Here is a 15,736-nt window from a genome sequence, read left to right as displayed (position 1 = left end):
CTCCAAAGGAGAGCTCCCACCTCTCACCCCCATCACGTGCCAGCCCAGGAGAAGTCCCCTCTTGAATCTCCCCGTTCCTTGTGATTTCTGGTAGTTCCCAGATCAGCTCCCTCCTTTCTCTCTCTCTCACGGATCCACATAGTCCATTTTGGCTGCCAAACAGATAAAGCAAATGATGGAAACACAAAAAGGGTCTGAACACAAGCAGAATGGGAGATCTTTACCCGCTCTGCTCAGCAATGTCTGCAAACAAAACATCTGTAGGGATGAGATCTGAACAGTGAAGCATCTTACCTTACAGAAATACATATACACACAGGGCAGACTCCTCAACTCACATACACTGCTCCAGGCTGGGAGCAGAGTGAGCACATCAGTGGGTGGCAGGGTGGCAGGTGAGGCATGGTCTGGCAGACAAGTATAGCCACCAGGCTGAACTGGCCATCCCCAACCTCCTTCCCCAGACTCCACAGTCATCCTTACCCTGGCCTCACCTTCCTGTGGGGCATGGGCAGGCCAGGTGGGGTGGACACCTGGGCCAACATGGAGTGTCCCTTTCCAGACCTCTTTATTCTGGTCATTAAATGGAAACAAGGGGTCACCGAGGGTCTCTGAAACCAGGAGGGAGAATTAGGCCCTGGGTTTTCCATGGTGCTGATTGGGGAGCATTATGAGGGACTGCACTTAGCACAGTTTCATTCACAGAATAAATGCACAATACAGGGTCACTGCTGATGCTGATGCTGATGTCACTATTTTATTACCCCAGCTGCATTCTGAGGGTTTCACTTGGGCAATATGAAAGGAACAGGGGACTTGGAGGAAGGAGAAGGACTGACATTAATTTGAAAGAACAAAAATGTTGCAATGTTGGCATTCCTGATGGTATTTCCCACCAGCCCTCCACATCCCCATCCTCATCTTAGTGGGGAAACTGAGCCCCCAGGCTTTTTTTTTTCTTCCCAAGATCACAGTGGTTTCTGAGCTTATAGCAGATTACTTCTGAGCAAACTCCTTTCTTCGAAGTTCACTTCTTCTTATCTTGCCAGTGACGGTTTTGGGCAGCTCTGGGACAAACTCCACCTGATTGAGGGAAAGGAAACCCCTCCTGATTGACATTTCCTACCAATGCCCCACCCTCCTCCTTTCCTCTGCATGGACCCCTGAAAACCTAGCTCCACGTGATAGCCTTAATGAGGTCCACCAAGAATGTGAGTGTCAACTTCACGCCCTAAACGTGGATGCTGCCCTGTGACCATGTGTGAAGTGTGCCGCCTCTAACAGAAGGACTGGAAACCATTGAGACTGGCCACCCTCTTTGTCCACTTCATATAGCACCTGGCAGCTACCCACATGGTGGCTGCCTCTTTATCCTGGCCCCAGGAGAACCATGGAGGACATGTGGTATGAACGAGGAACTTCCCTTATGATTAGCTGTTAAGACATTGGGACTGTTTGTTACCCACAGTAATATCCAGCCCATCCTATCTGATACATGTCCTGTGTTCTATTCTCTATGAGGCAGAGCCTAACATTAGAAGCATAAACTCTGTTGTCAGATACATGCATGTTTGAGTTCCAGCTTTGCCTTTTATTAACTCTAATCTCAGGCAATTTACTTAGAGACTCTGGGTCTTAATTTGTTCACTGTAAAATGGGATGGTCATGCCATCTCAGGTTGTGGAGAGAAGTAAATGAAGTAATAATGCATATAAAGCATTGAGCTCAGGGCCTGGCACACATAGTAAATGTTCAATAAATGTTAGCTATATAGCTTTGTAATATTTATGGATTGTAAAGCATTAGCAAAGTATTATTACAAAAGAAATAAATATTAACTTTTTGGCTTTATGTGCCCTTTCAAATTGTGTTTTTAAACTAATAGGATATTATAATGTATATTTTTATAGTCTTTTTTTCTCTTAATAAGACATTGTTGCAATATTTCTATGTTAAAAATAAGAGATCAGCATTTCAAGTTGTAACATAATATTAAATTTCATTAATAATTTAATCATTTCTCTATTGGACATTTTCATAGATTACACAAGGCATTTAAAACAAATGTAGACTAATATCAACATATTGCATGTTTTTAGGGTATCATTTTATTAAATTTTATTTGTTATGTGCATATAATTATACACAGTATATATACACACATATATATGGATGTATATATCTATATATGTGTGTGTGTGTATGTATGTATATATATATATATATATATATATATATATATATATACTGAATTGCCATATAGAATGTATTTCTTACTACAAATAATGTTCTTTAAAAGTTTGGAAGTTGATTTGAATTTCTTTTTTTAAATTTGAAAGATTATAAATAACCTTATTGATACTTCTAGGCACTCATATGACATTTTTCTTTAAGTTAACGTGCCAGCCATGGGTTCCTTTGTGGGTTTCTGACATAGGAGAGAGGTTCTATCTGACTAAGTAGGTTGTTTCTCCTGCACCAGTAAGCCATATTCCTGCTTCTGCAGAGAAAAATTCTGGTTCTCTTGGCCACTTGAGCTTCACCCTGGCCACCCAGTGAGACTCTGGGAAGGGGGCCTCTGGAACCACTCAGAGGGACCATCCATCACTCACCTTCCTCGGGTACTTGTACGGGGCTGTCACCGACTTCACGTGTTGCTGCAGCTCCTTGGTCAGCTGGTCCTTGTCACAGGACAGGAAGTTGGGGGTCAGGACAACAAATGCCTTCACCACCTGCAGTGCAGAACCAGAGTGGAGGCTCAGGGTGAGTGGCAACCAGTTGTATAGATTAAAAAGTAAATGGTTATTACATGAATGGAAAAACAAGTAGACAGTTGAGCCTTTGGAAAAGGACAGGACCAGGTTCAAATCCCAGGACTTCCAATTTCCTCTCTTTGCTTTGGAAAATCACGTAACCTCAATTTCCTTCTCTGTGAGATGGGAACAGCAAGGTTCATTAGCCAGTGGGCTTATGTCAAGATTCCATGAGATAATACATAGCAAATATGAAGCTAGTTTAAGTGTACTTTTATTCCTATCATCATCATTGCCACGTTTATGATTATTGTAGGTAGAGTTGTGAAGGCATTTAATGAGTGCTGGTAATTGACTATTTTTACATTACTGTTTATGCCCCCAATTTAACTGCACAGGGCCTTGTACACAGTGGGTGCTCAACAAACACCTGCTGAATCAGTGAATGCACGCTCTGGAACCAGATGGCTTAGATTCCCACTCTTCTTCCAGCCCTGTGACCTGGGCAAGTTATTTAACCCCTTTAGGCTCTGTTACTTATGTGTAAAAAGGGTATGGGTCCTTAATTCATTCAGCTGTTGTGAGAGGGGTGAATGAGCTAGCACACAGTAAGGGTTCATCACGGACTGTCATTTGTAATCTTCGTTTTCAGTCACAGATGAGGCCACGGACCCCTGGTGGCCATGCACTGTAAGTGCACATACCGACTGTGCCCTCCCTCCACAGGTGGCCTAAGGCTGGGAAGATATGGCCTGGAAGGTTCCACCGCACCTGCCTTCCCAGCGCCCACCCGCGGAGATGGTGACCTCCGCATTCTCTTCCTCACCTCCACTCGAATCGGGTCCGGGCTGCTCACCACAGCTGATTCGGCCACCGCCGGGTGCTCGGCCAGGGCGTTCTCCACTTCTGCCGGCCCAATGCGGTACCTGGAAGACCAATGGGCTTTTCTTGGTCTCTGAGTGAATGCCAGGTCTGGGGTTACACAGGCCTTCACATCTCATTTTTAAAGGGTCACCTCTTCCCTTTCCACCGAGAGCAACTGTCACATGCCGTGCAAACACTGTAGTGGGATCTACGAGAAGACCTGGGCACTCATGCCAAGAAACGCCAGTCTCAGATGCTCCCCAGAACTGCTCACCTCCCTGTCCCTGGGAGGCAGGATGGCGAGGGCTTGGTCCTCCCAGTGCTCTAAGGCATGGCTCCCAGGTCCCTCAGCATGAGACCTCTTGGAGGCCCCAAACTTTATCATAGACATTCATCCAGATTCTGCATCTTACTCCCCACTATATCAGCCTTTCTTTTAGAAATTAAAAATGATAGCAAACTCAATTTCACTGACATGTATCCAAAAACACTTGTTTCTCTAATGTAATGAGTCATCATTGTTCTTTCTAAGTCACATGAGGATTAGAGAGAATGGACTCAGAGCCAGACTACCATGGCTCAGCTCTGGGCTACAACCTGTACTATCTCAAACTTTAGACAACTTTCTCCACTGGTCAGTGACTCAGTTTCCTCATCTGTAAAATGGGCATAATCTTGTTTACCTACTGGCATTGAGAGGTGGGTTCTATAAAGCAATGCAGAGATGGCTTTCACATAGTAAGTACCCTAAAAAGATTAGTAGGATTTATTTATTTATTTCTGTGACCTGTTGTGTCCCATACAAGGAACACAAATACAGAATAAGTTCCCTCAACTAACAGGGACCAAAGTAAAGTCGTCCTTCTAGATCCCCTTAATTGCATGATGTCTAATTATGGTTCCTTCCAGACCTTCTGGAACTTTCGTTTGATGGATTCTTCTGGAGGCAGTTTGCACAGATACCCCTAAGCCATGGCCCCACAGACATGGTTCTGTTCAGAGTTAGGCTGAGGGTCCCATCACCATGCATGGAAGAGTGTCTGGGCAAGCTAGGTCCCATCAGGGATCCCATGGAAGGTGATACCTCCTGGCTCAGGGTCAGCCACACCTACCCAGAGGCATTGATGACATCGTCATTCCTCCCCATGAACCAGATGTAGCCCTCTGCATCCATCGTTGCTCTGTCCCCACTGTTGTAAAAGTCCCCACATTCCACTCCGGCTGTCTTCTCTGGGTTATCCTGCAAAGAGATCAGCACCCCTTTGTTGAAGGCAATGAATTTATAGACAATGAACCACACCTGGAGCTCAGATCTGGGTCCAAATACTGCTGCTGACTCTACCTGGCATCTAGGCTAGTTTTGCAATCTCTCTGAGTCTAATTTCTATCCATGCTCCTAGTCAATTAGTAGAGAATATTAAGCCAGTTTTAAGGACAAAAAAAAAAAATGACAACTCACTTTTGGGTGGCACCGCAGTAGAATAAATTTTCCACTCCAGCATAGAGCCCTGTTAATTTAATGCACTGCTCTAAGCTCAGCATTCACACAGTGCCTGGACAGATGGGAGGTGTCAATAAAAGTTTGTTGAATGAATTTTAATCCAAAAATGTTACTGTGTCTAATCCTCACAGAAAGCTAAATTTTTTAAGTAAACTTTAATTTTAAGATAATTTTATATTCACATGCAGTCATAAGAAATAACACAGAGATACCATTTCCCAATTTCCCCCAATGGTGGCATCTTGCAAAACTATATAGTTGGATATCAGAACCAGGATACTGACATTGCTACCATCCATCAGTCTCACTCAGCTGTTCCCCATTTTTCACCTGTACTCATCTGTGTGTGTGGAGTGCATTTAGTCCTATGCAGTTTGATCACATGTGTGGGTTCATGTATCCATCACCACAGTCGGGACACAGAACCCTGTCATCATCACAAGGATTTCTCATGTTGCACTGTGATATCTACACCCACCTGCCTCCTCTTCCCTCACCCTCTTCCCTCCACATCCCTAATCCTTGGAAGTGACTCTTCCACACTCATTTTTATATTGTCATTTTAAGAATATTACATAAATGGCACCTTGTTGGTTAACCTTTGGGACTAGCTTTTTAAAAACTGTTGCAGTATAATTCCCTGGAGATTTGTGCAGGTTATTGTGTTCATCAGCACTTTGATCCCATTTATTGTTGAACAGCATCTCATGTTATGGGTAAGCCCCAGGTCCCCACTTGCTGGGGGCTGGGGAATATTGTTCAATGGGAGCAAAGTTTCTGTTTGGGGTGGTGAAAATTCTCTGCACAAGCATAGAGGTTGCACAATATTGTGAATTTTCTCAATGCCACTGAATTGTGTGTTCAAAGTGTCAAAAAGGGTTGATTTTATGATACATATTTTTTACCTCAATAAAAAGAAAAAAGCAAGCAAATCTCAATGGAGGAGTGACAACGTATTGTCACGAGGGCACATGGAATGGGATAAATAGGTGCTGGCCCTAATTTAATGCAAAATTAAATATGTCTTGAACAACAAAAAAAGTCATTTCTCTGGACCACTGCAGTTCAGTTTAACCAGAATCTCTGTGGTTGGATCCCAGCATTAATACTTTTTAAACAATCTGCTCAGAGGATTCTAATGTGCAGGCAGGGTTAGTACCTGTGATCCAAATACATGTTACTTTGTGTTTATTTTCTCTTATCCAAGATTAAAACTGCTCTACTGAGGATTAAGGCTAAAGCTGCATCTTTGTTTTTGGTCAGTAGTATCACAAGAGGTGTGGTGCCCCTTTGAGGCCACAGAAGAAGGGCAAGATCACCTCAAGTGGCTGCTGCTTTGGATTAAGGAGATGGAATCTGATATCAACTTCAGGATCTGTCCATCCTTCCATGGCCAGACTTGGAACTTGAGAATTGCCTCTTAGTGACCACTAGTAGCCTGGGTGGGTTAGGATTTGTCTGATCAAGGGTTTCAGGTTTCCTTTTAGTTTATTACAGTTTTCCATAACCCCTGGATTTCTCATTTAGAGTTTGGGGCCCAAAAACATGGGTTTGAATCTTGGGCTTGGCATTTATTTGACATTGGAAAGACACAATGCTTCCAATTTACAGTTTCCTTTTCCATAAAGTGGGAATAATGGTGCCCCCAGGAGGCTCAGCAAGGTGAATAAATTTGTTCACATCCTGTTGGTAAGTGATATGGTAGGATCTGAACCCAGTCTAAGCCTGCATTCTTAACCACAGGAGATGGTTGGAACCCAGCTTTGGAGGTTCTGAAGCCAGGCTCTTTTCTATCTCATAAATCAGTCTGTTAAGACAGGAAGGGTTATGGAGACACACTCTAAGCTTTGTTTGATATTATTTAAAAAGGCTTCATGTGTTGGACCGAATAAAGGGAGATGTGAAGTCCCAGGATGCAGAGGTGAGCCCACTCCCTCTTTGCTTACACAGCACCCTGCTGGGATTCCTGGGGCCCGGAAGGGAACAGATGGGGTGCCCTCACCTCATAGCACATGAAGAGGCCTATGGGCCTCGCGGGCTTGATCCTGATGCCAATGTTGCCTTCCGTGTTGGGTGGCAGGATGTTGCCCTTCTCGTCGATGATCTGGAGCAAGAGGCCTGTGAATCCCACCTCAGGGTGACCCCAACCACCCCGCCCCACCCAAACAGTGCCTGACTTAGTCTTGTGACACAGGTGGGGACAATTAAGAGAGGGGGCCTGTCAGTAGAAACAAACTGTCAGAAGTCTTGGAAATCAGGAAATGGTGAAACCCGTGGACACATACACATGGCGAATGTGTCCTCGGCTAGGAAACATGATCAGGAAAAACTAAAAGCACCAGCTGGTGGCGATAGCTGCCAAGGTCCCCTTCAGGTGCTACTTTCCTGCCCATTGTGTGTGAGGCCTCTGGCTGTCTCGCTGAGCTGCACCACACCCAGGACACAGCAACTGAAACCTCCCGAGGAAATCAGAGGGAAACCAGGAGGAGAGGTGGTAGGGTGACAACCAGGGCAGGGGAACACAGCCGGTTGTCACTTGGTGTCACACAGGGGTCCCATCCCAGCTGACCACTTAACTGCTCCCTGTCAGTGCCTTTAGGACCAGACCTGGACGTCATAGGGTGGGATGCTTTTCCCCAGGGAACCCGGCTTGAGCTTCATTCCTCGGAAATTGCCACAGGTTATTCCCTGTTCACAAAAGAAAGAGAGCTGGGCTGGCCAAGCTGACCAGAAAGCAGCAGGAGTCATACACGCATCCTCGCCCACAGATCCATCTGATGCAGCTCAATGAGTCCTCCTGGGGGAGCTAGAATCCTGGGCTTCTAGACTCAAGGCATCGACCCAACCGTGCTCAGCAGACATTCACTGAAGGGGCGTGGCTGGGCCTGTGCGAGCTGCTGGGGCTGCAGAGGCCAGTGGGAGGGGCTGAAAAAGCAGCAAAGGAGTGAGCCTGGCACTGTGGGGTGCTCAGTGCCCACTGCATGCCAGGCATGTGTCTGTTTGTCAGGGGAAGGCCATGAGTTCAACTAACAAACATTTACTCGGGGCTGAGGAATAGCTGTGGGAATCCTGCCTCAACTATGTGGGAATGTGTTGAGATTATTCAGATCGGTCATTTGAACTGGGCCCTGAGCTCCTGGAAAAGAAAGTGTCCTCCCCTCTGCTATGTGGCTAAGATGTTGCACAGATGAACCAGTGTGAAAGTACTTTGAGAAATAAAGCACCAATCGGGCCTAAGGAAGGCTTTTCTCATTGAAAAAAGTTCATGCAAATGGACTGGTATGCAGTATATAGTTCTCATCCCACGGTCCTCCTGGTCCAGCCACTCAGAGACAGGCCTGGAGTCTTAACATCTTTCAAGCCTGGAAGCAGACCAATAAACTGATTATTTATTTATTTTAACAAAGACGTATCAGACAAGTATGTGGATGAGAACTAAACTACACATTTTGCTACAGCTCCTGTGATGGCAGTCATCCACTGCCTACAAAGTGGCTCTGCTCAGCTTCCAAACTGGGTTGAGCATGTGTTTAGAAGTCCACACTACCACTAATCAAGGTTTCATAGTTCAAAACATGCATGTTATTCTGTGTGCCCTGCCACATGGCTGTTCTGTGACACCTTTAGGATCACAATCTGTGTGTGTGTGTGTGTGTGTGTGTATACAGAAAGTATCTGCTCCCTGCTCCCCTCCTGCTAGTGTCCCACAATCCAACCTGCGTGCTGTCCTCATGAACAGCCAGAAACCATCTTCTGAGGCCAGGTCCTAGTGGCCCCCTGTGGCTACTGCCGTGGGAAGGGACAATGAACTGGGCAGGACTTGGGGTGATGGCCTTCATGTTGCTGGAGAGAACCTTCTATCCCACCACCATCCTGGGTGCCCTTGACTGAGATCACAGGGATGGTGGCACCATGTCCTTAGACTCCTTTTAAAGTTTTTGTCTGAGCTGCGAATGGTCTTTCTGAAAATTGATTTGGGGCAGATCAGCCTAGAACTCCAGAGCCTCGCACTGGCCTCAAGCCATGCTGGGAGCCCAGTGGGCCTCTGCACATGCATGGCATGAAGCGGCTCACCTGCTGGGCCTGGGGCTGAGCATGTCCTGATTGGCCCAGAAGGAACCGTCTACCTACCGTTTCTGTCTGTCCATAGGCCTCGTGGAGCAGAAGGCCTGTCTGCCTTTTCCATTGCTCTTGTTCCTCAGGCAGCAGGGCTTCCCCACCGGTACAGCAGTGCTCCAGGGCAGGGAACCTGAGGGTGAGGGCAGGCCAGGGGGCAGCAGAGCCTCAGGTCAGGCCTTGCATGCCCTTCCTCAGGCCCGGGGTGTTATGGGCTCACAGCCTTGTCATCTGCACCATCTGTCCTTCTGCTTCCCTTTCTGGCTCACCTTCTGGGCAATTCACTGGTGGTTAAGACCCAAGTTCTGCTTCCTGGCAGTGCCTGTTAGGTTCTCTAGCAGGGGGTGGGTAGTGGTGGTGATGGTAATGGGTTAAATCAGGGAGATTCAGATTAAATTTGGGCATGGTTATAACAGGAGGGTAAGGATGTGTTGACCAGATCTTGCCTTAGGGGGCATTCTAAGTGGCCAAGAGGGATATTTACATAAACCATAAGGGGAGTGAGGGATAAGATCCCCCTGGACATGCCTTCCGTGGAGAGAGGGGTTAGATGAACTGAAGTGCTTTTGTTTATATTTTGAATTTGTATTTTTGAGTGAAGAGTGCAAGTTAGGGATTGAGAATCAGTTGCTCAGGTCATTGAGGATGACTGTACTGAGTATAAGGAAAAGGAGGAAGAGGGTCACAGGTTATAGGCCCATGAGAAGGAATTTCAGAGAGAACAGAAAAGTCTGCTATAAGCATTTGTAGCAAGGACCTTATGTACTGGGTGTGCTGTGTGCTGTAAATCCTTCCCTCCATTTCCCCCATGAAATTTTCCATAAATAACATTTCTCTAAGTAAAAGCAAACACAAAATAATAATGGAATTCCTGAAGGAAATAGGGAGAAGTGGCTGAGGTCTGAATACCAGCTGGTGCAGGGCTCAGCTGGGCCAGTTCTTGAGAGTGAGGGAGGCAGCAGACCCCTGGTTCCCCTGCCCCTCCATCACCCTCTCCCGCACATACAGGGGTAGGGGTAGTGGCCAGGAGGGCTGGTTTCATTGAGGGCATCTTCCTCCTTTTTCTGGCACTTTTCCAAAGTAAATAAAGTGGATGGAATCTCTGATAGAGTCATTAGCTATTCTCTGCTTGGATTTTTACTGGATTTGGACAACAGTCCTCACCTGAGGAATATTGCAAACATGGCTGTAATTAGAGCTTTGATGTACAGATGGAAAGCCAGCCGGACAGAAGCTTCATGGATAAAGTCAAGTTGCATTTCAGAGTTAGCTTAGGAAGGGCAGGCACTGAGCTCCTGGGTATTTTAACTGCTAGGTCTAACATGTGTTAGCTCTGATTTTTGAAATAGCCATTTCAATCTCAGAGTCTCTCAAAGATACATAAATATCTGTAAGTTTCAAAGAGTAGATTTCAGTTTAGCTAAAAACTAACCTGCAAACACAGGGGAAGGCAAAAATAAAACTATAGTGAGATAAGACTTTGCATCCATCAGACTGACAAAAATTAAAAACTCTGACAACAACACATATAGCCAGGGCTGCAGACAATGGGCATTCTCCCGCCCTGCCAGTGTGGCATAAACTGGCTCAATACTTTGGAAAATAGGGTGGCAGGATGCAGTGGCAATGTGACCTACCAATTCCTTTCACAGAGAAACACTACATGTATTTTTGTACATGTAGTATAATGCATGCTTATTTTCTTACATGTACAGGAATTCAGTGCAGCATTAATCACCAATAACCCCAAAATGCAAATTACCTAAATGTGCCTTAAGAGCAGAACTGATAAAAAATGTGGTGCTTTCATAAAATGGGATATACTGTACAGCAGTGAAAATGAACTATAGCAATATGTAGCAAAATACATACATCTTGGAAATACAATGTTGAAAAAAGAAGCCAGATATTACAGAATTATGTATGACTGCCCACATGAAGCTCAAAAACAGATAAAACAGATTGTTTGTTTAGGGTTATCTTGTTAGGAGATAAGCTATAAGGGAAAATGAGGAATATCATGAAAGCCAAGATAGTGGATTCCTTTAGGGGAAGGTAGAGGCATGAAGAGGTCCCTGGGGCGCTGGAAGTGTCCTGTTTTTATGACTTGGGTGAGTGGTAACACAGGAATTTTATTTTTAACAATTCATCAATCTGTAAATTTATGTCTTACATATTTTTCTGCATGTTCTTTCACAATAAAATTGTTAAAAAATTAAACTCAATGATGCAAGGCTCATGGAGTGTTTCATTCATATCTCTCAGTCCTGCTTTAATAAACTAATTAGACTAGTTTATAATTATCACCACCAACACACACTTACCCACCACCCCTGCCCCCATCCCCGACACACACTACCCTAAAAGGAAGAGCTGAAAACAGTCAGACCACGGTGCATCGGATTCCTTAAAATCCTACCCAAAGATAGTCATTAGCAGCCACAGCCACTTATATACCTGGTGAAATTCTGCTTCAGAATCGATCGAAATACAGCTGGCGCAGCAAGGATTTGGGTGATGGGGTATTTGACCAATGTCTACAAAGTGGGAAAAGAAGGCATTTTATTTTATTTTTATAGTTAAGATGAAAAATATTGCCCACTTGTTGGCATATTAATTCTGATGTCCCCTTTTGGAGAGCCCGGTTATTCATTTGTTAGTTCTTTCAATGCACCTATATTGAGCCTGGATTTTGTACACGGTGTGGGTCAGATACTGTTGGGGGAAGGGAAGGAGAGTAAGATAAAGCCCCAACTCTTAGGAGAGTAGGTACTGATGGAGGAGGTAAAATAGGAATCAGGTGATAAGGCAGAAACGGTGGCTGTCTTGAGAGAAATCTGAAAGAAGTTCTGTGAGAACATAGCAGAGGAAATAATTCTCCTGAATGGGTGATCCAGGGGCTTTACTAGGTCAGGTGGCATTTAGTTGGGGTATTTAACAAAAGGCTACAGGTCTGCAGGCAGAGGAATGGAGATGGCTCTTGACGACAGAAGGAACAGCAGGGGCAAAGTCATAGAAATTTTAAGTGAAATAATATGATTTATTTAGACACATAGGAGAGGAGCAAGAAGTAAATTTAGGAATCTGGGGGTTAGTAGGAGCCAGATTATTTAGGGTCTCAAATGGCCGGTGTTCACCACTGTTTAGCCAGAGGTGGGAGTCTCTGAGTTTCCAACCAGGGGAGGTGATGCCAGGAGAGCAAAGAACACCAAAGAGAAGAGACTGTGGGCCTGGGGTCTGCCTGCCTGAATCCCAACCCTGCTACTTAGCTTCTCTGCAACTTTGTTTCCTCATCTGTAAAACGGGAATGTCCCTATCTTCCACGTAGCACTGGGCATTTAGGGGTCTGCCTCCTCTCTCACTCCCACCCTTTCCGAGCCTAGTCACCTTCTAACCTCTGGCTTGGACTTCTACAGTATCTCACATTCTTATCCTCTTCTAAAAATTTGGGCATGGAGCATGGGGTTGGTGACTGGTGACGGACTTAAGCTGAGCCACTCAGCTTCCTGTCAGTCCGGCCTGGTCATCTGGAGGGAGGGACGACACCCCTGGAAGGCTGCCGTTGCCAAGCTGGCCTGCCAACGAGGAGGGAGCAGGTCTACAGAGGAAAGCAGAGAGGCCACCAGGGTCTGCCTCGCGAGACCCCTGGTGTCCTTCCCGTTCCTGCTGCAGACCCTGGTCAGGCTCAGCCTCTCCTCTTCTCCTCCAGCACCATGACAGGCTGGACCAGAGTCCTCCTCCCTGTACTCTCACGGAGAACACCGAGCTGCGTGGGGTGGTGTCCGGCGGTCGTAGGAGCGGAGCGCTGCTTCATACGGAAGAGACAGCAGCCGTCGCGGGTCTTGCCCGGAGCCTGGTGCTGAGTAACCAACTATTGGTTCTGGCTATTGTTGTGTAAGTTGTGATTTATGACTCATCTTGGTGATTTTTCAGAGGAGGTGCAGCTTTTGGTAGGCGTGCAGAGCGGGGAGTGGGAGGTTCTGCAGCCCGTCTGGGCAGAGGAAGTGGAGGGAAAGGTTTGTGGATCTGAATAGTAAATTTTTAATTTAGCACTCCTGGTTTTAGTCAGTATCTCCCATCTTTGATAAGAGGAACTGAAACTAGATGCATTAAACATTTTATTATTAAAAATTCACAGAAGTAGTAAGTGGAAAATAAGTCAAAATAATAATTTGGGACACCCCACACAGTAGGGGGGGGGGAATTAGACCTGGCGGTGGAGGGAAAGGTGGATTCAGTGTTGTTTTTTTCAAGTTTAAGCCTCAGGGACTGGCAGTGAACTCTGATGGAGAGGCAGGTATGGATCTGGGGATGGACGGGACACGGGAAGTGCAGCTGAGGTGCCTGATCGCAGGGACTGGAGACCAAGGGCAGAGACACGAGAGGGAATCGGCGGAGAGCACAGCCCAGGTCCAGCTTTGAGAGCCTCCTGAGCTGATGCACCTGCTGGTGAAATGGAAGAGAAGGGGGATGCTTAAGAGGGGAGAGGAGAGGTCAGGGCAGGCCCTTGGAGGGGCAGTGCTCAGGTAGGCTGGGTGAAGAGGAAGAGACCACAGCAAGCAGAGAACATTCTAAGGAGAAGTTTGACATTAAGGGAGGAAAGACAGTGTTGGCCCAGGGGTACAGGGTGAAGGGCAGGCATTTTCAGGATGGGGACCTTTGAATATGTCTGTGGTCTGAGGAAGTAGAGCTCATGCAAAGCAAGAGGTTGAAAATACAGGAGAGAAGGTTTAATGGATTAAGAATTAATAGTGTGGAGCTCCAAACAGAAAGGCAGGGACAACAGCAGTTGTGGGGAGAGGGCTGGACTTTGACAGGTGGACGGGCAGGTCTGCCTCTGAGATGGAAAGCAAGGGTGTCAGTGGAGAAGACGCAAGGAGACTTTTCAGGGGAAGGAGTCCATGCAGGTGACTTCATTGATCATCACGATGTAGCCATTTAGCAGCAACCTCTGCCCCTTATTGAGTGTTTGCCATGTGTCAGCTCCAGAGCTAAGCACTCTGCACACTATCACATCAATATTGCCAATGGTTTTCTGGTAGTAACTATTAAAACTCCCATTTTACAGATAAGGAAACTGAGGTCCACAGTGGCACATAAGCCAGTAATAAATGTCAAATAGGAAAGCAGATTCATCATATTCTAAGGGCTCTGTTTTTATTTAAACACTTATTAAATTGATTAACAACACACACACAGGCACACACGCATGTGCACACACGTGCTCCTGCACACACACACACACACACACAACAAGTTCCTGGCCCTGGCAGAGCCAGGTAAGGATCCAGAAGACCTGAGCTAGTTCTGGTTGCTTTTATTTCTCAAAATCTGTATTCCAGGTCCCAAGTCCCCAGAGTCTGAGCCATATATCTGGAGAAGGGCTTGGAATATACATTTTCTTCAAGGTTACATCTTGATATGATTCTGACACAACCACTGATTCAGTGCTTCACACTTTGAGAAACCCAGAACCAGGGTTTTATTATGCTAACAGGCTTCTTGGCTAAACAAAATATTTCTCAGCAGGGTCCAGCTTTTGTGTTACTTCTGGGAGTTTGTTGATATTGGAAAGGTAGTCTTCTTACCTCTACAATGACCTTGGGGTCAAACTGGGGCAGACGATGGATGAAGACTGTAGCCCCTGCTGTCCACGGTTCAAACAGGCACCCCAAGATAGCCAGAATCCAGCCCGGGTCTGCCATGCACCACATGGTATCAGATGTCTTCAGCTGCAGCAATTTCCTGCTAACTCCAAAACACAATGGCCTCAGTTATGTCAGCACGGGAGGAAGTGATCAGGGCTGGGGACTCTGGCTTTCCTGTCCCTCTCAGTTCATGGGGTTTGCGTGGGGCTCCAGATCCATCCCTTCCCCAGGTTTCAAAAGTACGCGAAGTCATATTTCCTGGTCATGTTCGACTCTAACTGGCTCAATTATAACGATCCTTAAGGCTGGGGATATTGGACAAAGTCTGTTGCTCTTGTTCTGGATTTGAATCTGTTACTGAGATAGTCCAGGGTGATGCTGGCAGCTATTTTGGGATAATAAAGGGTGAGCCTTTCTGAGAAGAGCACCAAAATAGAGCAGAAAGAAAGCTGATAGATGGAGAGATGAAAGCCCAACCCAGAAGCTCTCCAGCTCTGTCCATAGACGAACCCTGGAGCGCCCTGCTTCATGATCCCTTCGTCGCTCTTTGGCTCACAGAGGTTTTGATTGGCTTTCTGTCATTTGTGATGGGAAGAGAGAGAGAGAGAGGCAGGCCTAATTAATACCCCATCTTGGCAATGGACTGCAAACAATTAGCCAAAAGCAATAATTGGAAGAGGGAGTGGAGGAGGCTTCTCATTTCTCTCCCTAATGCTCTTCTGAGGGACCTCTGAGCAGTGTAACATCTTGAGAAAACACACTTGTCCATTAGCCGACAGTGGCTTTGAGGAAGTTTTATGTTAGAAGAGAGAGGCTTTGATAAGCCACCCACACTCCCTCATCCCATTTCTCCT

At 46.0% G+C, this 15,736-nt stretch overlaps 1 protein-coding gene across 4 annotated transcripts in view; it reads right to left on the bottom strand.

The window, feature by feature from the left end:
• Nucleotides 1-738: 738 nt before the first annotated feature.
• The window catches only part of LOC118928117 (acyl-coenzyme A synthetase ACSM1, mitochondrial-like), a 43,576-nt gene continuing 28,578 nt past the window's right edge, over nt 739-15,736 (bottom strand). For all 4 annotated transcript variants that reach the window (XM_057486999.1, XM_057487001.1, XM_057487000.1 and 1 more), the window contains 9 exons: nt 14,823-14,982; nt 11,692-11,771; nt 9,250-9,367; nt 7,726-7,806; nt 7,121-7,222; nt 4,730-4,857; nt 3,580-3,679; nt 2,613-2,732; nt 739-1,083 (listed from right to left, as the gene is read on the bottom strand). In XM_057486999.1, coding sequence (XP_057342982.1) covers nt 997-1,083; nt 2,613-2,732; nt 3,580-3,679; nt 4,730-4,857; nt 7,121-7,222; nt 7,726-7,806; nt 9,250-9,367; nt 11,692-11,771; nt 14,823-14,982 — 976 coding nt within the window. In that variant the 3' untranslated portion in view covers nt 739-996. The remainder of the gene's footprint in view (nt 1,084-2,612; nt 2,733-3,579; nt 3,680-4,729; nt 4,858-7,120; nt 7,223-7,725; nt 7,807-9,249; nt 9,368-11,691; nt 11,772-14,822; nt 14,983-15,736) is intronic.

Source organism: Manis pentadactyla, chromosome 10, assembly GCF_030020395.1.
Source record: "Manis pentadactyla isolate mManPen7 chromosome 10, mManPen7.hap1, whole genome shotgun sequence".
Taxonomy (NCBI): domain Eukaryota; kingdom Metazoa; phylum Chordata; class Mammalia; order Pholidota; family Manidae; genus Manis; species Manis pentadactyla.
The sequence above is the reverse complement of the archived record's forward strand: the minus strand, read 5'-3'. Positions and strand labels throughout refer to the sequence as shown.